The sequence below is a fragment of the Tursiops truncatus genome, chromosome 3 (genome assembly GCF_011762595.2).
Source record: "Tursiops truncatus isolate mTurTru1 chromosome 3, mTurTru1.mat.Y, whole genome shotgun sequence".
Lineage (NCBI taxonomy): Eukaryota > Metazoa > Chordata > Mammalia > Artiodactyla > Delphinidae > Tursiops > Tursiops truncatus.
Window position 1 is genome coordinate 115218993 of NC_047036.1, and position 24516 is coordinate 115243508.

The 24516-nt window shown below is 41.5% G+C and overlaps 1 protein-coding gene, 1 long non-coding RNA gene and 1 other non-coding gene across 4 annotated transcripts in view; 1 reads left to right on the forward strand and 2 right to left on the reverse strand.

Moving 5' to 3' along the window:
* LOC141278161 (uncharacterized) overlaps window positions 1–24516 on the forward strand; it is a 133382-nt gene that overhangs the window by 5675 nt on the left and 103191 nt on the right. The gene's annotated exons all lie outside the window — the stretch shown is intronic.
* Window positions 5449–21757, reverse strand: HSPA9 (heat shock protein family A (Hsp70) member 9). Its single transcript, XM_033853228.2, has 17 exons — window positions 21542–21757; window positions 20198–20256; window positions 19877–19964; window positions 18637–18818; window positions 17544–17668; window positions 16934–17007; window positions 16477–16583; window positions 15837–15999; window positions 14614–14706; window positions 10942–11151; window positions 9604–9831; window positions 8604–8708; window positions 7707–7824; window positions 7185–7279; window positions 6833–6925; window positions 6507–6647; window positions 5449–6190 (listed from the first exon to the last, which is right to left on the reverse strand). The coding sequence occupies exons 1-17, from the start codon at window positions 21620–21622 to the stop codon at window positions 6113–6115; spliced, it is 2040 nt and encodes a 679-aa protein (XP_033709119.1). The 5' UTR covers window positions 21623–21757; the 3' UTR covers window positions 5449–6112.
* Window positions 10480–10550, reverse strand: LOC117312012 (small nucleolar RNA SNORD63). The gene has a single exon (XR_004526190.1). It is a non-coding gene; the product is annotated as a small nucleolar RNA SNORD63 (small nucleolar RNA).

Below are 24516 nucleotides of genomic sequence, written 5' to 3' on the forward strand. Positions count from 1 at the left end.
TCCCATTCAGTAGGTTGCCTTTTCATTTTGTTAATGGTTTCCTTTGCTGTACAGAAGCTTTTTAGTTTGGTGTACCCCCCCCTTGTTTATTTTTGGTGTTGTTTTTGATTTTGGTGTCAAATCCCAAAAATCCAAGACTGATGTCAAGGAGCTTACTGTCTATGTTATCTTATATAAGTTCTATGGTTTCAGGTCTTACATTCGTGTCTTTAATCCATTTTGAGTTAATTTTTGTGTATGGTGTAAGATAGTGGTCCATTTTCATTCATTTGCATGTGGTTGTCCAGTTTTCCCAACACCATTTATGGAAGATACTGTCCTTTACTAATGGGGTCTTGTCAAACCTAAGCCAGGGGGCTTCCCTGGTGGCGCGGTGGTTGAGAGTCTGCCTGCCGATGCAGGGGACACGGGTCGTGCCCCGGTCCGGGAGGATACCACGTGCTGCGGAGCGGCTGGGCCCGTGAGCCATGGCCGCTGAGCCTGCGCATCCGGAGCCTGTGCTCCGCAACGGGAGAGGCCGCAGCAGTGAGAGGCCCGCGTACCGCAAAAAAAAAACAAAAAAACACTAAGCCAGAAGGAAAAGCCTACCAAGGCCAAAGTTAGAAGAATTTGAGCCTTAATAAGAATAATTGCAGTGAATTGAAGCACATTAAATAAGTTAAAATCTGTGCGTTCACAAAGACACCCAAGAAATCTCACTGGTCTCACCTTTGATTAATACTACAGATCTAACTCATTCTAAAAACCAGTAAATAAAGAAGCCTTTCCCATATGAACTCTACCTCAGGGTAACTAGTTACTTGTTATGAGGGGAAGTTTCTCACTAGAGAGGTATTTCATATAAAAAAATGAAGAAAAGATAGAAGTAGAATAGTATACCTTTAATGAAATTAGAGATCTAGGGGTAGGTAATGATCATCAGTGGCTGCTAACATCACAAAAGAGCCAACCAGAATTATATACCCTCTGATGAACTAATCTTGTCAAAAAGCTTAACTTGAATCAGATCAAGTGGGGATGGAAGAACATGTTAAATGACATCATAAGAATGCAATCAGTGAAATGTAGAATGTAGATTACAGGACTATAGGACAAGTGGCACAGTTTCTTCAACAAATAAATTGCAAAGCAGAGGAAAAAGAGGCAAGGAAATCTATAGTTTAAAACAGACTTAAGGGACATATCAACCAATATAGGGTGTGGCCGTTATTGGCTCCTGACTCTTTAACAGTTGAAAAAGTTATGAGACTTCCCTGGCAGTCCAGTGGTTAAGACTATGAGCTCCCAGTGCAGGGGGCCCGGGTTCAACCCCTAGTCAGGGAACTAAGATCCTGCATGCCACGTGGCGTGGTCAAAAAAAAAAAAAAAAAAAAGTTTTTGAAAATATTGGGAAAATTTAAACATTCAAGTTTTTGCCATTAAGGAGTTGTTAATTTTTTTCGATATGATCATGATATTGTTATATTTTATAGAATAACCTTTTTAGAGGTACAATGTTAGAGTAAAATTATGATTTCTGGAATTTACTTCAAAATAATCCAAAGGAAGATGGGAGAAAATATTAAAAGCTATAATAAGTTCCTGAATTGAACATTAAAAAATTGAAAAATAGAGTAAGAATTTGAGTGAAACAGCCAGTGTGGGCTGAATGGGGAAGGCTTCAGAGAAGAGGGTAGACCAAGGATACCTAAGATATGGAAAGGCAAGACTGGGGAGATGGCTAAAGGCAAGGGGGGTACATGGACCAAGGCGTATGGCTTGAATTTAAGTAGTTAGACTAGTAAGGTAGATTGGTTTCCCATTTAGGAAATCTGTGGTTCTTAACCTTTTGGTCACAGATTCCTTCAAGAAATCAGTAAAAGCAATGGACCGTTTCCCCAGAAAAATTAATATTTGCAGTCTTGCATTTTACAATCAGTGGTTTATAGACCCCCTGAAGTCACTCACGTGGACTCCCCACTTACCAACCATTGCCCCAAATCTCTACGCTCTGGGTTAGGGGCTCCAAGAACCGGTTTAAGAGCTTACGGTTTAGGTGGGACATTTCCTGTTTCCTGTGGCCTCACTCAGCATTGAAAGTTTTAATTATTAAAGGTTGGTTCAGCTGCAGTATTCTCTTTAGTGTGAAGATAGATTTCCATTTCCTGACTTACTGCAGCAGAAATGGGATTGATGGTGCATTGTAATTAGGTTTAACAATATGAAATTGGTGATACTCAACCGTTTTTGACCTACTAAAATGGCTGTTTCAATGGTTCTTTCTGTAATTGCTACATTACCTCCTTCACAGGTTGAATAATGTATGTTGCCTTATAGCTCCTCTATCTAGGGCTTTCACTCATTTAATTGTTCTTCTGATACCAGAGGAAGGAAAGGTGGAGACATAGCCCTAACATAGCAGCCTTAGGACTGGAGAATGGAGTCACAGTGGTATCTGAAATAGTGAAGGGTCTTTGCTTTGAAGCAGTTTATTTTCAAAGTTTGAGTTGTCTCTTTACTCCCGATCTTCTCATGTACCATCTGTAAGAACTTGCTTTTCTCTTTACTGCTCCTTCTTGCTATAGAATCCCTAGTATAAACGTTATACTTAAAATTAAGCCACCCCCAGAGATTACTTATTAAAGGTATCTTAAGAATGAAGTGTGGAGCAAAGCGCAGAATTGATATCTTATTCTCCCTGGTAATTGATGCATTGATTAAGACACAAGACTTACATAGTATCCCTACCAATAATGTGTACATGACGCTGAGCACACGGAAATCACCAGGTGAATCTGAACAAAGGCCTCTTCTGTAAAACAAATGGCCTGTACCCTTCAAAACTATCAACATCATGAAAAGACAAAAAGGCAAAGGAACTATTCTTAGGAAAAGGAGATAGAACTAAATGCCATGTGCAATCTTTGATTTGACCTTAGATGAAAAAGTTGAGACAATCAGGGAAATTTTTATATGGACTATATATATGGTGGTAGTATATCAGTGCTAAATTTCCTGATTATAATATTTGCGGGGAGAATGTTAAGAGTGCTGAAAAATTTAGGCTGAAGTGTCATGATGTTCAGAAAATATATATAGAGTGAACACACAAGTGTGAAAGAGTGCAAATGTGGCAAAATGCAAATTGAATCTAGGTGAATGGTGTTTTGTGTGTGTTCATTATACCGTTCTTTTAATTTTCTAAGAACAGGTTTGAAATAAAAAGTTGAGAAAAAACTCCAGTTGGATAAATTTTTTCAAGAGAGTCCGCAACAGAATTGGACTTTTACACCTATGAAGTATAAAAGAGGGTTGCGCATTTATTCTGGTCATTCGTATTCCCCCTTTGCTGGCCCAGGAATACCTCAGGCCACATTTTTAGTCCTCTAAACATTACTATTAATTTCTCCTTAAATTCTTTTCCTAATTAAGACTTATCTTTTACCAGTTAAGTTCTAATTTCTGGGTTTGGTTTGTTGCCCCTAGAACTCTTGACAGAGTATAATTTATACATAAACTTAAAAATTAAGGCCTTTCTCTGTCAAATGGAGAAACCAAACCACCCAAGAGTTTTGGACGTGGGAGAGACTGATTTGACAGAAGATTTGAGTGCTTAAGTGCCAAGCATTGTTCTAATGTTGGAAAATAGCAGTGAACAGAAGTTTCTGGCTTCTTGAAACTTAAAATGGTGGGTCTTAGTCCGTTCAAGCTGCCATAACAAAATAACACAGGCTGGGTAGCTTATAAACAAAATTTATCTTGCAGTTTTGAAGGCTGGAAAGTCTGAGATTGGGGTGCCAGCATGGTCAGGTGAGGGCCCTCTTCCAGGTCATAAACTTAAATGTGTCCTCATATGGTGGAAGGGGATCAGGGATTTCTAGAGCCCCTTTTAGTGATCTACCACCTCCCAAAGGCCCCACCTCCTAATACCATCACTGTAGGAGTTAGGATTTCAACATAGGGATTTGGGGGACCTAAAAATTCAGACCATAGCAATGGGGGGAAAGATAAATTAGGTGGTAATAACTGCTGTGGAGAAAGAGTAGGCTAAGGATAGGAAATGACAGGGACTTGAAGAAGGCAGCATGTTTTATGACATTTCAAAACCTTATGACTAAATTAGAAAAAAAAAAACCCTTATGACTTATGAAAAGAGTGAGGGATGAGTCAGGTAGAAATCTGTGGGAGACTGTCCAAGCAAGGTCAAAGTATAGTAGGAGGGCAGGGGAAAAGAAAGGTATTGAGGGGTCAGATCACATGTGTTGTACTATTGTGTAGCAAGGGTGGAGTTTTAAGTTGGGGAAGACAACTGGAATAATCCCAGGAAGTTTTCCTTTTGGGACCTATCAAGCACTTGCACCACAAAAGGAAGACTGTATCTGAATTTATAAATTTTTGTTCAAGGCTGCTTGTGCTGATTATTAGTTTTATTAGAAGGTAACCGAACTGCTACTACATATACCACTCATGGCACAGCTTGAGACAGTATCTGTGGGTACCTGCCCAAGCAGCTCTTCTCCCCACCTCTCTGATAGAACCCATTTTGTTCAGGGCATGCTTGGCTCCTCTCACTGATCTCAAAGATGAAATCTTGAATAATATAAACCAGTAGTTCTGAATTGGGGTACTTTGGAAATGCTTGAGAGGCTTAGTTACCACAATGATTGGTAAACACTAGACGCATTTAGTGAGCAAGGGCCAACCAGAGATGCTAATTATCTTCCCCAGCATGCCACAAAACAATCCTTCATAAAGAATTATTGCACACCCCACAAGGTTCCCACCAAGTGGTCGTGTGGCTGAAAATTTGAGCCTATTATTTCTCATATGAAACCTCAAGAAGCTTTTAAAAGGGTGTTAATAAACAATTTTCCAGAAATATAATTATCACATAAACAGTCTCAATTTTTAAGAAATAAACTTAAGAAATAATTATTAAAACTAAAGTGAGTTCTAAGATGCAGTCACCTTCCTGGTTCTGAAGTTGTTAGCATGTGATATTTAGAACTACATTAGAGAAATTAGGACAAGGCAACTCACTGAGGATGAAAAAGCAAAACTATAGAAAGAATCTGGGTTCCTGTTATTGAGCCACTGAAATCACCTTAGGACTTAATACTAGACGTGTTTCATTACTGTAAGCCAATTCTGGTTGGACTTATTTAGAGCAGAAAGCAGCCTGGAAATAGGAGGCCTGATTTTCATGTTAGAGATCTAAAGACTATTTCAACATTCCAAACCTTAGATGGGGCTAGGTAGAGAAAAAAAATAAAAGCCTCCTCTGAACCAGACTTGTCTTTGGTGATAATGCTTATTATACCAGCCTTCCCAAGTTTTCAATTTGTTAGAAATTCAAATGCCAGTGTTAGAAAATCCTGTATCGAGGTCAGGGAGTTGGGAAATGTGATTCATGTCATATTTCTGAAGCTAAATCTCAGGGCCTCACCCCTCACAGACAAGAGATCAAAATGCTTTTCCTATTTATTTTTTAAAAAATCCAGAATGGATCAAAAAGAACAGTCATCAGAGATACAGATGCCACTGACACAGGCCAAAGGGTAGCTAGGAAAGTATGCCTTCAGAAAGTTTGGGAGACTTGTGTTTTAGAAGCTGGACCTCACATAAATAGCTAGCTTAGTTTTCCATTGATTCAGCTTCCCCTGCCCTACCTCCCAACATGGCACAGCTAGCTGGCTTGCCTTGCAAGGCCTCAGTTGAAGAACTCCATATACACACAGGCTGGTACAGCAGTACTTAGGTAACTAGAAGGATCTCATCCCCCTATGGTCTCGTTCCAGACCTGTCTTCAGTGTGTGAGATGGCTTCACCCCTTTGAAAATACAGCTACTTCAGCACAAAACAACGTTATATCTTTTCCCCCCCCATCTTACATGCAGCTGAAAAAGAATGACAGGCTAGGGACAGAATACTGTGAACTTTGTACTGTTGGGAATTATCACTTGTTAAATGATCATTAGCTAATGGTCACTAAATTTACATATTCAGGAAATTATATATAGAGTACTGCAAAAACACAGTAGAAGATTGAAGTTTTGCCCATTTCAGCTCAGGAAATCCCTTCACTCCCAAGCATCATAATATGTTGTCCTTTCGACTCCAAAGTTTACTGCTGTTACTGTTTCTCTTCCTTTTGATCTTCCTTTTGCTCCCCAGTGCCAGAACTTCCAGAGCCTTCCCGCTCAGATGCCATCTGTAAGAAAACATTTGAGAATCACTTGTTTAATGTTAAGGGTGACAGTTTGCTCTCTGATGAACTAAAAACGAAAAAGCCATATCCTGCCTGTTCCACTCTCCCAGTTTTAGTGATTTCTTCCCTTTGACCTCACCCTCCCTCCCTCCCTCCCTCCCACCCATCCAACGTAGTCAAGAAGGCAGGAAGAAGGATATTTCCAATTCCAATACTCCCAGTTCCATAAATGGCTATGTAGGAGCCATCAGTGACAGTAATCAAGAGCAGTTACATCAAGTTAGGAGCAAAATATTCATTGAGTAAAACAGCCTTGTACCTTTTTGTATGCCATTTCGAAGAGCTTCAATGATGCTTGCTGAAGGGAAGATGCTGCCTGCCTTATGTTTTCTCCTGTTTCACTGTCTTTTCGAGCGAGGAGCTCCCTCATTTTGGAAATCTCTTCTTTTAGCTTGTGGCACTTAAAAACAAAACAACACCAGACCCTCACTTTTTCTGGTTCTTATCCCATAACACACAGCAGAATGTTTAGAAACATTTTTTAAAAACTAAATTCCTATCAAGACCCACACAGAAAAAATGACCTTCACTGACATTGGTGACGATGCCTCCCAACTTCTTGAGCTATTTTAAAAGAGGGTTTACCTCATCAGCAGGCAATTGGTCCTTGAATTCTTCCATCTTGGTTTCTGTGTCATGAATGATTCCTTCAGCCATATTAACTGCTTCAACTCGTTCCTAAGAGAAATTAAAAATGTAGTATGAATGAAGACTTCCCAATCAACTAGTTGGCTGAATGTCCTCATTAAGAAGACAACATGAAAACTGCTACACACAGTTAACAGAGTATAAACAGTTAAGAGGGAGAAATCACTGTGGTCTGAGATGTCTGTAAGAGGTTTTAGCTGGATGCTGTTAACATGAAAATTTTGATATGGGAAGACTGAGAATAAATAAGAAAGGCATTTCACATAGAAGTTATGAGCAAAGTAATCACCTTCTTTCGCCGGTCTTCCTCAGCATACTTCTCTGCATTTTTAACCATATTTTCAATATCATCTTTGCTTAACCCACCGGAAGACTGGATCACAACTATAGTGAAAAGAAGGCACCTCATTATTTCCCAGGAAAACTATATGCTTCTTCCTCTACTGTATTAAGAAAAAGAATCCTCCTCTTCAAAGTAGCTGTCTTGATGTGCATTATGAAGAAGGGGAATATCCTATTGTTCTACAATAAGCAGAGGGAAACCAAGGGTCTAAAATATACAGAGAACAACTAACTGTCCTACCTACCAAAACTTCAGCAATCCAGAGGCTCAGTGCTTGCCTTTTTTGGGGGAATAAACACCATACCTGTTAATGTGACACTGATAACTGAGGAGAAAGAGGGCAAAGAGGACTCATCATCCTCCCCTGAGGCTAAGGGAAAAGGTAATGCCCAATCTAGAGGGTCTAGTTCCCAACAGAGAGAAGTCCCTCACCTCACTCTTACAGTCTTAATAAATAAGAGTACTTACTCTGCTGCTCGCGTCCTGTACCCTTATCTTTGGCAGAAACATGTACAATCCCATTGGCATCAATGTCAAATGTAACTTCAATCTGAGGGACTCCACGAGGGGCTGGGGGAATCCCAATCTAGAATAAATAAATACCAGAGTAAGCTCCTCTCACAAAGGGGTCCAGTGCTCTATTTCCAAAACCTATACGGTCTTCTGGGGAAGAAATTACTTGGTTTCTGGGAGGAACAAGTGAAACTTTCACTTAAATGTACAAAAACATGAGTTTGTCGGTGAGGGTGGTAATTTTATTGCTGCTTGAAATAAACAGGACTCATACTAGTGAAGGCTGGCTATAGCAAGTAACCACAGTGGCTTTATGTACCTAAGGATACACAATGCGTGAAGAGTAAACTTTTCCATCATTCATCCCAACAAGCAATAAGCGATGCTGACTAGAAGCCAGTAACAAGGGACTTCCCTGGCGGTCCAGTGGTTAAGACTCTGCACTTCCATTGCAGAGGGCACAGGTTCAATACCTGGTCAGGGAACTAAGATCCCACATGCCACAGAGCATGGCCAAAAAAAAAAGACGACGATGACAAAGTAGCAGCCAATAACAATATCAAATGTCTTTAAAAGTAGTAAAATAGTAATCAGGAATTTCTTCTAATAAGCACTGTTTATGAACATTTCCCTGGCTTTTATAAGCTTCTTTATTTAGTTCCTAAGGCACAAGAAGCAGGGCTTTCAGGTAAAAACTGAAGCCATGGTTATCCAGTTGCAGAATTCATTTGAATACTATGCTAAGATAACACAGACTACGTCTGTCAGCAGTTTATGGTAACATTAGGGGTTAGAATAGTGTAACTTCACCATAAAAAAATGAACATAACATTCATGATTCGCAATACCTACCAAAGTAAACTGTCCAAGAAGTTTGTTGTCTCCAGCCATCTCTCTTTCACCCTGACACACTTTAATCTCCACTTGAGTCTGTCCATCAGCAGCTGTAGAAAACACCTAGGGAGAAAAAGGAAACTTGCTGGGTTGGCAGCCTGATTTTTTTTTTTTCCCAGCCTATTCCCCCTTACAAAGTGCAACAAACCAAAGGAAGAAATTCACCTCCCAACACTGGAAGAATCCTAATGTACACTATGTTCAGAACAAAGGCTCATGTCTTTACAGAGAACAGGAGTAGGATTAGCACAGCAAAAGGGCATACAATAGCTATTGTTTTCAGCTAAGCAAAGGCATTGTACAAAGATGCAGCATTAGCACAGAAGGCCTCAAGAGAAGGAGCTATAAAAAGCGAGATGTTGAAACATGCTCATCCAAAGAAATGGGTCAGAGAGAGGACATTTATTTTATGCTCATAGTCACAGGAAATCACCACACACTTCAGAATGATGTGTTGGCAATACGTCACTTCAAACATAGCAATAGCCATAGTTCTTTCAGAAAAACACCAAACCTGAGAAAGGAAATAATTCTTAATCTAAGACCAAGCCATTGTCCAAATAACCCTGGCTTGATATCTCAGAACCCCTATCGTTCTCCAGGAAGACAAGCAAACTCCCTTAGTCTCAGCCACGCCATTCTTTTTACTGCCTTTCAGAACAGAAGAGTATAGGAATTCAGTCTCAAATAATGAGGCTCCTTCTGGCAATTATTATCCTGAGAAGGAGAGACTACTGATGACTTCCCTAAAATTATCACCACTGGCTGACAGAAAGAGAACTTTTCTAGGAACAAAAGAGAACAAAGGACAAGATTCTTACCACCCCTCCACATTCAACTAGTATGGACTGCAAAACAAAAAGGAAAGTTTTCTAGGAAAAGCTCACAGAAGTGGCTACAATCACATCCTCACAGAACCTAGTATCTCTGTGACAAAGTAGGGTGGGGTGGCTTTTACCTGGCTCTTCTTGGTTGGAATAGTGGTGTTCCTGTTAATAAGCTTGGTGAAGACACCTCCCAGAGTCTCAATACCCAGAGACAGGGGAGTGACATCCAAGAGTAGCACATCTGTGACATCACCAGCCAACACACCTCCCTGAATGGCAGCTCCAATGGCCACAGCCTCATCAGGATTGACAGCTTTACTTGGGGCTCGGCCAAAGAGATCCTGCACAGTCTGCTGAACCTGAGCACCAAGAAAAAAGAACCTTGTCACTCACTACTCAGGGCAATTGCCTGAGAAGAGGAGAGTAGCACGTGTGTCCTGAGACCCCATCAGGTCTCAGGACAGGGTGCTTCAGATCCAAGAACGTTTACTCAAATTATTTTGTAGTTGAGTTCTTGTTAATGAGTTAAGTATATTATTTGGTTACACATATACTTTACTCTTGAGTATCTCATTCATAGCCCTTTTAAATTTGGGAACAATTTGCCTAAATTTTTTTATCTGGTTTCCCAAGCAACACATCAAATTAGAAATACAAGGTACAAGGCAAGGGGACTTAATTTGTATAGTCCAAGTCCTCTTCTACATATCAACTAAAAATCAGCTTAACAGAAGCAGTAGTAATTCAATACTGGGGCAAGTATGAGGCATGTTTTCCCCTCCTGCTTATTTTACTAATGCTAGGAAAAAGTTCTATTTGAGTAACATCTGGCATAATTTGTTAACATAAAAATATCTGCCTGGTTCAAAGCCTCTCCTTTTCACTTCAGATTTATTGTATGCATCATTTTCCTAAGCACAAGTACTCCAAAGGAAAAATTATGAAAATCAAGGCCCAAGATAGTTCTGTTCAAGCTATAAAGCAAGAATTATACCATCAACAGGTTCTGTGCTCAGTTATTAGTTTTCCACACACCTGTCTTTTCAGAATGATGTGTTGATAAAATGCATCATTGCACAAATCTCTGTTGAAGAGATGCCTTTAGAAACCCCAAACACTATACTGCAAAACACATGTCCAAAATTGCCCATAGAGGCTAGTTAATACCAGGATGTTAAGCTGTCTCTGACCGCAAACTTTGTTTCATTCCTAAAAATTCTATAAAACTGAAGTTCAGGATCCTCCTTGCTACTACCCCAAAGACATTCCCCCCTTTCCCAATCCTTTTTTTAAAATACCCTTTAAGAACTCTTTAGCAAGGGCACAAATTCATCCGCCTTTCAGGTCAGCGTGGTAGAAAGGCCACATATTCATGTCCTTACACAACATAAGCCATATGTTATGTCCTAATAAATCATTATGTGTTGGCCCTCTCTGCGCTCTATGTCAAGAATTCCATGGGTCCTTACCTTGGGCATCCTAGTCATGCCACCAACCAGAATCACTTCTCCTATGTCACTTTTGCTGACTTCTGCATCTTGCATGGCTTTTTGGCATGGAGCTATGGTCCTTTTGATTAGATCAGTAACAATCCCCTCAAACTGAGCCCGGGTCAGCTTCATATTCAAATGCTTGGGTCCAGAGGCATCCATTGTAAGGTATGGCAAATTGATGTCAGTCTGCAAAGGAAGCAGGGAGACCAGTAGTGAAGTCTCTTTATTACTTCAATTAAAGACTATACCCTAGGAAAGGAAGACTCTGAAAGCCACAGTGAGGGTCAGACACTTTAAATGAATGGCCACCAAAGACAGTGACTCTTTAAGATTCAACCCAGAAGTAAACACTATAAATCTGTTATTAACAATGGAGAAAGAAATAGAGAAGCAGGAAAAATCCCCATTCAGGTGAAGAACAGTCTGTCCTGCTATTAAAAATATATTAAGGGGCTTCCCTGGTGGCGCAGTGGTTGAGAGTCTGCCTGCCAATGCAGGGGACAAGGGTTCGTGCCCCGGTCTGGGAAGATCCCACATGCTGAGGAGCGGCTGGGCCCGTGAGCCATGGCCGCTGGGCCTGTGCGTCTGGAGCCTGTGCTCTGCAACGGAAGAGGCCACAGCAGTGAGAGGCCCACATACCACCAAAAAAAAAAAAAATATATATATATATATATATATATATATATATATGTATATATTAAGAATCACACCACTGTGTTCTTTTACCAAGTTTTAAAAAATTTCCTTGCACATTAAAAAAAATGTGAAAGGTATGCTCTGAACCAAATAATCTGCCACTAAACCAGGGCTTTGCAAGTTTCAGGAAGATGGTTAAGAAAGCTACAACAAAAATGCTAAAGAGAAGTACAAGGACTGACTACTGCTATCACATCCCCAGAGAGTAGCTAACACTGCTACAGTCACACCATGTAACATACAGTATTTAATAAGCCTAAAATCCTGATAAGGCATGGATTAAGAATATTTAGACTAACAAAACTCATTACTAAACATGCAGAAACAGATGTCTCGGGGTGAACCCCCAGGAAAAGAGTTTGTGCATGCTGCCCCTCAAACTTCACAAAGCAAGGCCAACAGGGAATAAAGACTGAAGGGAGCAAATCCTTAACCAGCTTTCTTCAGGTAGAGTACCCTGGACAGATAAGTGCTTTACAGGGAAAATCAACACATCTTTTGTAAATGATATTGGATATAGTTTGAAGAACACCAATAACAATTTTCTCTTTCTTTGCAAAATGTTAACAAACCGCATCAGTAAATAAAATTATCTATAGCAATGCAATCCAACAGAACTTTCTGTGGCAATGGGAATATTCTCTATCTCTGCTTTTCGATCCAGCAGCCACTAGTCACATGTGGCTGAATACTTGAAATACAGCTAGTGGAACTGAGAAATGGAATTCTTAAAAATTGTATTTAATTTTAAATAGCCACATGTAGTTACTGTATTAGTGCAGTTCTATATGCTATAATGACCAGGTGAAAAACTCCAGGGTTCTCCACCCTCGAAAGCCAGTTCCACCATGAAGTTCTGTCCCTCTTCTCTCTCAATTCCAACCATGTATCTCTCACTACCACACTCTGGTCCAAGTCCTTCCTCTCTCACCACCTGGTGTGCTGCAATAGCCTCCCAACATTTTCCCACACCCACTCAGGCTGCCACAAAGAGCACTCCACCTCAGAGTGCTTTCACCAAATCTGACCATGTTACTGGCCCACCTTAAAAATTTTCAGTTGTCTGTTGTCATTATCTCAGGAAAGATACCAAATCCCCAATCTATAAAGCCTCTAGCCTTATCTTCTATGCTCCTCCTGCCAGTCTAGTCTGTACTTCAGCCACACTGACCCTTACTCAGGTCTTTACCCGAGAACCCCATACTTGCCTGACCCTTTATCTCTTCCTGATTAACTCACCTTACAGAAGCTCTCCTAATTATGTCAAACACCTGTCAGGTTCCTTTATTATAAATCTAACTTTGCCTTTTTAAAAAAACAAAATACATGCATACATTTAGAATACCACTTACTATTTACTACACATTGTCCTAAGCATGTTATATATATTAATTTACTAATCCTCTCAACTCTAAGGGGGAATGGAACACTAATTATCCTCATTTTATAGAAAACAGAAATGTTAAGTAATTCATTCAAAGTCACACAGCTAATAAGTAATGAAATAAGGACTTCATCTCCACCAGTCTGCTTGCAGAGTAACTCTTTTTTTTAAAAATTTATTTATTTTTTTGGCTGGTTGCTGCACGTGGGGTCTTCTCTGGGTGCAGCGAGCGGGGTCTACTCTTCATTGTGGTGTGCGGGCTTCTCATTGCAGTGGCTTCTCTTGTGGAGCACAGGCTCTAGGTGCATGGGCTTCAGTAGCTGTAGAACGCGGGCTCTAGAGCGCAGACTCAGTAGTTGTGGCGCACGGGCTTAGTTGCTTTGCGGCATGTGGGATCTCCCTGGACCGGGGCTCGAACTCGCGTCCCCTGCATTGGCAGGCAGATTCTTAACCACTGTGCCACCAGGGAAGCCCCAGAGTAACTCTTAACCTCTACATTACTTCTGACGTTTACTAATATAATGTTCTCGGGCTTCCCTGGTGGCGCAGTGGTTGAGAGTCCACCTGCCGAAGCACGGGACACGGGTTTGTGCCCTGGTCCGGGAAGATCCCACATGCCGTGGAGTAGCTGGGCCCGTGAGCCATGGCCGCTGGGCCTGCGCATCTGGAGCCTGTGCTCCACAACGGGAGAGGCCACAACAGTGAGAGGCCTGCGTACCGCAAAAAAAAAAAAAAAGTGTTCTCATTAGTGTCCACCTCCCCAAACCACATTATAAACTCAAGGGTAATAAATGCTTCTATAAATTTAACCTACAGACTTACAATCACACATGCACAAACATTAATGTACAAGGGTGGTCAATACACCTTGCTATAATAGCAAAATGGTGGAAAACAATCCAAATACCTATTAATAGGATAGAGCCACAGTAAAACTAACCAACGTCCCGTTTCATACAGTGACAACCCCTGGGAAGAATTATAAGCTATCCTCTGGTACTGCCACATATTTCAGCCCCAACCATCATGCTGCAAATTCTGACAGCAGGACAAGGGAATACCATCAACTTCATGGATGACCCTGTACAGCTTTGTCACTCCTTATAGCTGCTATTAAAAAGAAAAGAAAAAAAAAAAGAAAAAAAAAATCCAGATGTGACTGAAGGTCACCCACTTTACCAACACAATGACAGATGCTATAAATACCTCTTCCCTTCCCAGAGTGCTAAAGTTGCTCCAGTTCTGAAAGATGAAGCCTCCCTTTGCCTTAACCACTAAGAACAGAATAACAGTATGTTAGGTCCGTGTCAGGGATATAGCAAGATGGCAGGAGATCTAATTCCAGGTTCTCAGGTGGCAGCAGGAAAGCAAATCATAACCTCTGATTTGGGTGCTTCAGCTCACCCATAAAAAACATAATGCTCCTTTGCTAATGGAAAGGCTTTTTATCACCAACCAGAAAGCTGTTAAAAGAAATCTGACTGACATTATGCCAATTAGAATACGCTATTCGAGTCAACTCAGGCTGAAAAGATCCATCAAGACTGGTGGAATTTTCCACGTCTCACCTGCACAGATGAAGAGAGTTCACACTTGGCCTTCTCAGCGGCTTCCCGAACCCTTTGAAGCGCCATGTTGTCTTTGGTCAAATCAACCCCTGTCTACAAAGTAAAGACACACAATATATTAATGTTAAGAAAATAAATGCTACTTAAATTGCAGTGGTAAGGTGTAACAAAACAAAATAGAGCCATACCTTTATAAACAAGCAGAAATTACTTATTGCGTTTAAAAATCTATAGGAAAAAAGAAGACCTACTTTGAAAAAGAAATATGTGTCTGGAGTTAGAGGATGAACTGTTCTCAGTTCTTTCCAGCTGTAGAATTCTGGCTCAAAAAAGGAGTTCCCATAATTCCTTTTCCAAAGTTTGCTTTACACCACTTCCCTTTTATATAAGATCTACTTTAATACCTGTTTTTGCTAACCAAATGAAATCTAAAAAGGATTTTCACTTTTACAAAAAAGGCAAAAAGGACAAATAATGTTCAGCGTTTGCTTTGCAGCGAGCCATTACAGAGGCAGTGTGCACCCCAAGCTCCTTCCCCAGTAACTACACTTATTTGAGCACCAAACCACCACCATAGCTTTAAACTGTCTGTGAGCATACAACCATTTATGTTGTGCATCCGTTAGCAAAATGTGTAGCTTCACGACATTTCAGCTTATCAAAAATTTCGCAGGCTCAATTTTCAGATAGTGAGGGAAACCTACAGTCATCCCTTGGTATCTGTGAGGAATTCGTTCCAGCAACCCCTGTCAAATGCGGATACCCCAAATCCAAAGATATTCAAAATCCCTTATATAAAATGCCATAGTACTATTGTACACCAGGTGCTATAGCCTTTTTTTTTTTTTTTTTTTTGCGGTACGCGGGCCTCACTGTTGTGGCCTCTCACAGGCTCCAGACACGCAGGCTCAGTGGCCACGGCTCACGTGCCCAGCCGCTCCGCGGCATGTGGGATCCTCCCGGACCGGGGCACGAACCCATGTCCCCCGCATCGGCAGGCAGCCACCAGGGAAGGCTGCTATAGCCTTTTGTTGTTTGTTTCCAATTTGAAGCTACGATAACCAGAATAGTTCAGAGCACCCATGGAACTAAAATGCAATTTCAGTGGCCTATTCAACACTCTCTTAAGGGAAAAAAAAATCGTAAAACAAAGCAAATAGCAGTCTGAACAAAGAAATTCTCAGTATTCCAACGTGTACGTATTAACCACACTGGTAACTAACCTCTCTTTTGAACTCCTTCACAATGTGACGCAACAAGGCCTGGTCAAAGTCTTCACCACCTAAAAAAGTGTCTCCATTGGTGGATTTCACCTCAAATACTCCTTTCTGGATTTCCAGTATGGAAATATCAAAAGTTCCACCACCTAAATCATATACGGCAATGCTAGAAAGGAAAAAGGCCGTCAGGAACAAAACTCATCACAGCGTATGGATTTCAGTAACCAAACCAACATAAATTTGGCTATTTCCCCCCCAGGTATAATTATGAAAGTTGATGACTGCAAGTGATGTATGTCTTAACAGGTGGCCCTAATAGCAACATGTAAAACATACATACAGTTAAAATGAAATGTTAAAAAGCAAAAACCACTCTTTTGGATGAATACTTGCCAACAGGCATACCAAGGGGAAAAAATGACCACAGCCAGTACTTTAAAAAGAAAAAGTAATCAAGGGACAATCTTGAAATGAATGAAAAACACAGACCATAAAAGCCTTGGGAAAAGGTCAAGGCAGTACATTTCCAGTCTAAGTATAAGGCTCAATCACCATGAAATCAAGATGATGATTTAGGATAAGTTTCAAGGTTCCATGCACTTAAGTCTCACAAATCTAGGTGGAATTCATTGCACAAACTTACATTTTGTCTTCTGATTTGTCTAGACCATAGGCCAGAGCAGCCGCTGTGGGTTCATTAATTACCCGAAGCACATTTAGTCCAGATATCTGGCCAGCATCCTTAGTGGCCTATAAAAAAAGAAAAAAGCATTTTCCACCGTGTCCCAGGTACCATTAATTTCCTGAATAAAAATGCTAATTGGGGGGCTTCCCTGGTGGCAGCAGTGGTTAAGAATCCTGTTGCCAATGCAGGGGACAAGGGTTCGAGCCCTGGTCCAGGAAGATTCCACATGCTGCAGAGCAACTAAGCCCGTGCTCCACAACAAGAGAAGCCACCGCAATGAGAAGCCCACATACCGCAATGAAGCGTAGCCCCCGGTCGCTGCAACTAGAGGAAGCCCATGTGCAGCAACCAAGACCCAATGCAGCCAAAAATAAATAAATAAAAACAAATTATTAAAAATGATAATTAAACTCACCTGTCTCTGAGAGTCATTGAAATACGCTGGGACGGTGATCACAGCATTTTTTGCTGTATGCCCCAAGTAATTTTCTGGAAAAGCAATCAATGAAAATCATTCATGAGACCCTATCAGATGAAACAGGCTACAATTACTAATGTAGCCTAACAACCTGTGTCACTCTCTTGAGGTCACAAACAGCACCCAATAGTTTTTAGCATATGACCTAACATGAAGAGACCTTGTAGGAAAACACTCCAATTTAAAAAACCCAAGATTTCACCTTTAACATGTTAGTGAAGGCTCACCAGCTACAATGACCTAGTTTTAGATTTAAAAGAGCCACTAGTTTCTTAAATGGGAAGTTTTATCTAACAGATACAAAAGCTTAATGTCTAGTCTTTTGATTTCCCTTCTGGAAAAAAGAAACAAGCAAGCCACCATTAGGAAACCTTGGAAGAGAAATTCAATTTGTAGGGAAAGAGTAATAAAGTTTTGCCATTCCTAGGTATTCTGTATAAAAGCCACTGCAGACTCATCCAAAGGACACTGAAGTATGGAAGCCAGTGATCTCAGAGGAATCATGCTGTTCTCTAAATTTTCCCAGATATGAACTAAGCTATCTCACCTGCAGTCTCTTTCATCTTCATCAACACAAATGCTCCAATCTGACTTGGGGAATAGAGTTTTCCATGAGCTTCAACCCAGGCATCGCCATTAGAGGCACGGACAATTTTAAAAGGAACATTTTTACTGAAAGACACAAAAATTATACTTAAGAAACATGCCAGCCCAACCTACCATGAGGTTACCATACACCATGAAAGCCCATCTTCCACCCCAAGAGATCCATGGCCAACAAATGAGAACTTCAGGAATTTGTTTAATGAAAACCTTTAGAAAGCGCCCATTAACATGTAAAAACATCCTGATGAATTGAAACATGAACATTCTTCTCACCAAAAATGTATGCAGCTGCTTTGGAAAGCGGTAACATATAGGTATATATGACCTAGCAATGCCATTACTAGATGTCTACCCAAGAGAAATGAAAATACGTGTCCACACAAAAACCTATACACAGGGCTTCCCTGGTGGCACAGTGGTTGAGAGTCCGCCTGCCAATGCAGGGGACACGGGTTCATGCCCCGGTCTGGGAAGATCCCAAATGCCGCGGAGCGGCTGGGCCCGTGAGCTATGGCCGCTGAGCCTGCGCGTCTGGAGCCTGTGCTCCGCAACGGGAGAGGCCACAAGAGTGAGAGGCCCGCATACTGCAAAAAAACAAACAAAAAAAAACCCCTACACACAAAGCATTATTCATATTAGCCAAAAAGTGGAAAGAACCCAAATGCCCATTAACAAACAGATAAACAAAATGCAGTATGTATGCATACAATGGGATATTATTTGGCCATAAAAAGGAATGAAATACCGATACACACCACAACAAGGATGAAACTTGAAAACATCTGATCAGTATCAAGATGGCGCCTATGCCATTATCTACCTTATGTGTTTAACGCCAATTTATGTGGTCCAGGAATGACAAGCCAGATGTTCATGTATCATGTCACACATAGCAAAGACCTAATCTGTGAAGGCAGAATTGAATTTTTTGAAGGATACCCTTTTGGCAGGAGCAGGGTCTATCCCAAGAGATCCTGCTGGTAAGATTCATCTATTTAGCCTTTGCATATAAATACATTTTTGCTATTACTCACATGTCTTTTTGAACTTCTGGGTCATCATATCGCCGGCCAATGAGACGCTTGGTAGCATAGAACGTGTTGTTTGGGTTGGTGACAGCCTGTCGCTTGGCCGGCATGCCAACAAGTCGCTCACCATCTGCTGTAAAGGCTACAACTGAAGGGGTGGTTCTGGCACCTTCAACATTCTCTAGCACCTAAAACTCCCAAGATAGGACAGAGAATGAGGTTCCAGTCACCACTACTGTCTTTGTACCAATCATTTAAGACACAAAACAAATACTAAAGAACAGTACTAATGGGCATACTTTTCTGCTCTGTGAATGCTGATATAGTAAGCAACTACTATTGCAGATTCAAACAACCTACAACTAAGAACATCCAAGAAACAGGAATAAATATAAATCACATCTTTCATACTCAATGTTTGGACAACGTAATCTTTCCTTCCATACGGAGAGTTAAATCTACTTCTGATTTTTTGGTGATGCCTACAAGTTTCAGGCATTAAAAAAAACTGCCAACAAGGAATTCAAAAATCCACGTGCTCCGGGGGCTTCCCTGGTGGCGCAGTGGTTGGGAGTCCGCCTGCCGATGCAGGGGACGCGGGTTCGTGCCCTGGTCCGGGAAGATCCCACATGCCACAGAGCAGCTGGGCCCGTGAGCCATGGCCGCTGAGCCTGCGTGTCCGGAGCCTGTGCTCCGCAGCGGGAGAGGCCACAACAGTGAGAGGCCCACGTACCGCGCAAAAAAAAAAAAAAAAAAAAAAAAATCCACGTGCTCCAAATATTCTTGAAGAGAACCAGGTGGGAATAAAGATTTCACAAACAAAGGAGGAACAGCCTCTACTTCCTCCAGAAGGAAGTAAAAAACATGCCTTACTTAGGATGCAGCCTATGCATTATTTGGAGCTCCACTTGCTTCTAGACTGTTCCTGCACCTTTAGGCTTTGTTTAACTGACTTACAAAAAAGCAGAACGTTAATTACAGAAGTAATCAACAGCACAAGTCATCCCAATGGGTCCTAATGGTAACTTAGTAGTCTTACATCTATACTAGGACACACTTAAATCCTGGGAAGTCAAATCCATTCATTTATTACCAGCATACAATTAAGCACAAAGATTCACCTCACAAGAGTCTTAAGAATTTAAAAGCAGCTTTGAAAATGTCCCTTATTTAAGCCAAAGGACGCAGAATTCTGAATTGTGTACTGGTTACCACTACATGATCCAGAGCTTCCAATCATGCTCACCTTTGCTTGTTTACCTTCCATAACTGCCACACAGGAGTTGGTAGTACCCAAATCAATACCAACAACTGCTCCCTTGATTGCTTCTGATCTGTAAGACATTTAAAACAATGCTATGATTAATTATCTTAACAGTGATCTCCAAAATGGTTATAGAAAAACATAAGAAAACAATATTTGTTACTGTGGCAAAATGCATACTCTATAAATAAACTAGCTGTGTCTTTTTTTCTGAGTGAAGTAATTAATCACAAATTTAGAGACCATTGCTCTGGGGCTTAACATTTGTTATCTTAATGCTAAAGGAAATGAAATTATACTTACGCATAGTCCCGCCTTGAAACAATTCTAAAAGCTTCATGACTAAAGCCATTCCAGCCATCCTTAAAAACAAACAAAAAAAGGATCAGCCATGAACTACACATGAAAACTTGCACTTGTTTTAATTATTCTTCTGAAGAATACATCAAAGGTTGAGACTTTCATTCTGTTCACTGAGTGGTTACCATGTATAAAATATACTGAAATAAAATATTTCATATCTAAGAGACATTATGGTACTGAAACAAACAAGCCTAATAAAGTACAAATTTTCCCAATGAAATCAGAGAAATAAATTGATATAAAATTATCTTGAATTACATTACCAAAGGGTCTCTCAACCTTGGCACTATTGATTTTGAACAAAATCTTTGTTGGGAGCTGGGCTGTTCTATGCACTGCAGAATGTTTAGCATCAACTTGGGCCTTTACAACTAGAACCTAGTAGTAGCATGGCTACCCAGGTTGTGACAACCAAAATTATTTCCAGACTGTGCCAAATATCCCGTGGAGAAGCAAAAATACATTAAAATACTACTCAATTTCATCATCAGGAGCACTGTCTACCTAAGACTCACATATGTTACGTGTTGCAGTACAGATTTAACTTAATCAGAGACATTTCCCCTGACCTTGACAAGCTGCTGCTTTAAGGGAACTAGAATTGGTAATTTTGTGAAGTCAGTTTACGAGGGAAAAAAAAAAAAATGACAGGAGTGGCTTCCCATCAGTGTCAAAGACCTTTATTACAATCTCATCTCAGGCTACTTCCAAGTCTTCTTTTACCCAACCTAAGTGCAAAGAAATACAATTCCTGTTTCCCCAAAAAGTATGTTTTTAGTCTTACACGATAATGAACAACTATTCCATGGCCTTTTCCTGATTTGCTCATTTTTCCTGAAATAACGGAGAACAAAATTCTGGGGAGCTAACTAGTCAAATGTTCGTAAGCAAGAAAATCAGAGCTTGATTTTTAATTTACTGCTCAGATGCTCTTCCTTCGTTGTATCATAGCAACGGGGTCCTCGCACACTCTGCATTTCACAGCGAACAATCGTCCTTCTACTCAAGACCTCAAGACCAAAACTGTAATCGTCTCAAAAGGACTAATCAAGACCACTGCCCGCTACTCGATGAGATAAAACTCTAGGCTCCCAAGGAGTGTGACTCATCAGGGCCTGAAACAGGAACGCAAAACCCTGAATGAGGCCTTGAACCGGCAGCACTGAATACTGAACGTCCATTATTTTCCGTCTCTCCCCGAGGATTCTGACCCCGAAGGCCGCGGCCTGCCGCACTGAGTCCCAAGGCCGTGAGCCCCTCGGGGAAGGCCCAGCAGTCCCTTACCTGGTGGCGGGCGGCTGGGGGGCCCCGGGAGGCTGCGGCGCCGACAAGACGAGCTACTGCGGCTCGGCTGGCGCTTATCATGGCTGCTAAATGGTGGAAATACGAGACAGCAAACACGCGCTCCGAACACCGAGAATTGCGCGGCGCGGTGATGCTAGCGCTTCTGGAAACCTCCAACTACGTGAGGTGGGGGGCGGGGTTTGATCGCTGCGGCCTGGAAGCCCGCTCTTCCGCTGAGGCGCCGCCCGCGCTGCCTGATAAGAAAATACCTGAACGCTGCTTCCGGAGTCAGGGCCTATGGCTAATAACGCTTCGGGGCATGATGGCAGGTTAAAGCGTGTCCTCCCGTGCCAGCTGCGGCAGGTCTGGGCTCCGTGACAGACCAGGAGGCTAAAAGCGGTATAAGGCAGAACCGTGGACAACCCCGGTCCTCGGAGGCAGAAAAGACTCAAGGTCACACGGGATAAATTGCGAACAGTCTCCTTGCGTCAGTTGCCTGAGAGGAGGGGCCTGTTGCGCCTGCGCAACTGGGATCTTACTGAGGGCCTGGAGCGCATGTGCGCAGGGAGTGGCGGAGACCGGGGAGGAGTCTAACTAGAGCTGTCATAGGACGCTCCAGCTCACGTGAGTTTGGTCCCAGCGTTGCCCTGGGAGAGCCCCGGGCGGATACACGCTCTACGCGAGTTGACGTTTCCTCCTCGAGGAGGGCGCCATTTTGTACTGCGCCTTTGTTCAGTGTGCACCTGGGGTTCAAAATCTTGGTAGTTCAGCCTCGTCATTTCTTCGTGTTCTGACCGCTTGTTGCTATTGCAGTAACTTGAAATAAACCTACGTATGCAGACTTTCGACAAATTCTTTCAGAGTTTTACCACAGAGACCTTGGGTTTTGAACTACTAAAGCAGCCCTTCATTCAGACAGAGCATTGGGTTGCCTTAGGCTAATTATCTTGCAGACCATCCCGAGAAAAAATACCTGAGTTCAGGATCTTACCTGCCCAGGTTTGCTCTGAAGCAGAGCAGGACCCTGTGGGCCCACATGGGCACAAAAGCCTTTCTGTGTCCCCCATTTATTGTTTGTAGGAAATAGGCTTCATTCAGCCTCTTTGACTGTCCCTTAGTTCCAAAAGCCAGATTCAAGCAGTTGCTAATCTGGGAAGGGAAACAAGGGAGGCGCAGTCAGGAAGCAATAGTGCAGCCCTGGCTCAGGGTCCTGGTTTGCAGTCAAGGACTATACATAATAATATCTGTGAGTTCTGTGGAAACTATCCCTTGCCCAAATGGAGGATGGTAACTTCAGGCTGAGGGCAAGATTCCTGGAGTGCTGCCCTGTTACCTCACCACCAACCGGTCAGAAGAAAGTCACACGCCCTGCACCTCTCACCCCCAAATTATGCATATAAAATCTTCCCCCAAAACCATCAGGGAGTTAGGGGATTTTTTTAGAGCATAAGCCACCCATTCTCCCTGTTTGGCCTTGCAAGAAACCTTTCTCTGCTCGAAACTCTGATGTTTTGGTTTGTTTGGCCTCACTGTAAGTCAGGCACATGAACTTGTGTTCAGTAACAGCTCCTCAGGCCCATCTCAAAACCTTGTTGCTTGGGACAGATGGCGTGGGTTCTGTAACAAGATGCCACTGACCTCTCTGCTGTGACCACTTTCAGATTTGTAAGAAAAAGAATTAATTCATTGATTCAACAAATATGTCCTGGAATGCCTTGATTTTAGAAATGAAGTAATTTGTCCTTAAAGTCTCAAAGTCCAATTTCAAAAGAGAAAGATGCTCCACTGTTAAGTGACCACCACTGTGTGAGGAATTATGAAGGAAATTTGGGGGGAAGTTTAGGAGGGAAAGAAGATAGCTGAGTTCACATTGTGAGGAGGGAGGGAAGTGGGAGTAAGAAAATAAAAAGTCAAACATAATATTGCTTATAGATTATACAGATCCTAAAAAAAAAAGTACCCTCATCCTTTTGTTAGTTATCATTATATTATCTTTACTTGTCTACTTCATACTTTAATTGCTCTTGTTTTCTTAATTCCCTCAGAGGTGGACTTTCCTGAGGTCATCCAAGTTACAGTCTAATGGCCCCTATTTTAAAGAGATTTGTATGCTAAAACAATATACTGATGCTAAAGAACATGGAGGGGGGAGGGATAAATTGAGAGATTGGGATTGAGATATACACACTACTATATATAAAATAGATAACTAATAAGGACCTACTGTATAGCACAGGGAACTCTACTCAATACTCTGTAATGACCTATATGGGAAAAGAACTAAAAAAGAGTGGATATATGTATAACTGATTCACTTTGCTGTACACCAGAAACTAGACATTGTAAATCAACTATACTCCAATAAAAATTATTTTTAGAAAAATAACATAGAAACATAGAGAGGAGTGACAAATAAATAATATTAAACATGGAAGCAAAATAGAAATTGAAAACTTCACATCCCTACCTTGCATATGATAAAGAGGGAGGAGGGCAAGTGGAGTAATTGGAATAACTGCATTCTCCTCACTTCCCTCTTTTCTCTACTGGTTCTCTTAAGAATTTGCTTTTCTTCCTTCTTGTTGCATATACTTAAAAACCGCACAGTGTTAATCAAAAGAATCCTGGAATCAAATGATGTTAGCTAAAGGTTGTCAGAGATGATTCTGGGGGTACACATATCACTGAGGTTCCTGGTGTTTTCCCCAAGAGCCTGGCAAATACTCAACATGACCACAAGGGGGATGTTGTAGCTCTAGATACTATTCAAAGCAGGAGTCTGAGAATGGGGCTGCATGTATTGTATTTGCCAGTGTGAAGGACAGGTTTTGGGGTTGTTCTGCAAATTAATATAGCCTACAGCCGGATGGCTTGAAGAAATAAGCATGAGTCCAAAAAGAGCTGGCTGCAAATGAATAAGTGTGGATGGTTAGATCCACGGCCGGGTGATGCAGTTATTCATCATACAACACAGC

What these genes read in the sequence shown, in the direction of transcription:
- HSPA9 (XM_033853228.2), bottom strand. Translation starts at nt 21,622, where the DNA reads ATGATAAGCGCCAGCCGAGCCGCAGTAGCTCGTCTTGTCGGCGCCGCA. An exon ending in TACAGGACGCGAGCAGCAGA is followed by an intron (nt 7,280 to 7,706) that starts GTAAGTACTCTT and finishes TTTTCACTATAG; the next exon opens with TTGTGATCCAGTCTTCCGGT. An exon ending in AGGAAGACCGGCGAAAGAAG is followed by an intron (nt 6,926 to 7,184) that starts GTGATTACTTTG and finishes AATTTCTCTTAG; the next exon opens with GAACGAGTTGAAGCAGTTAA.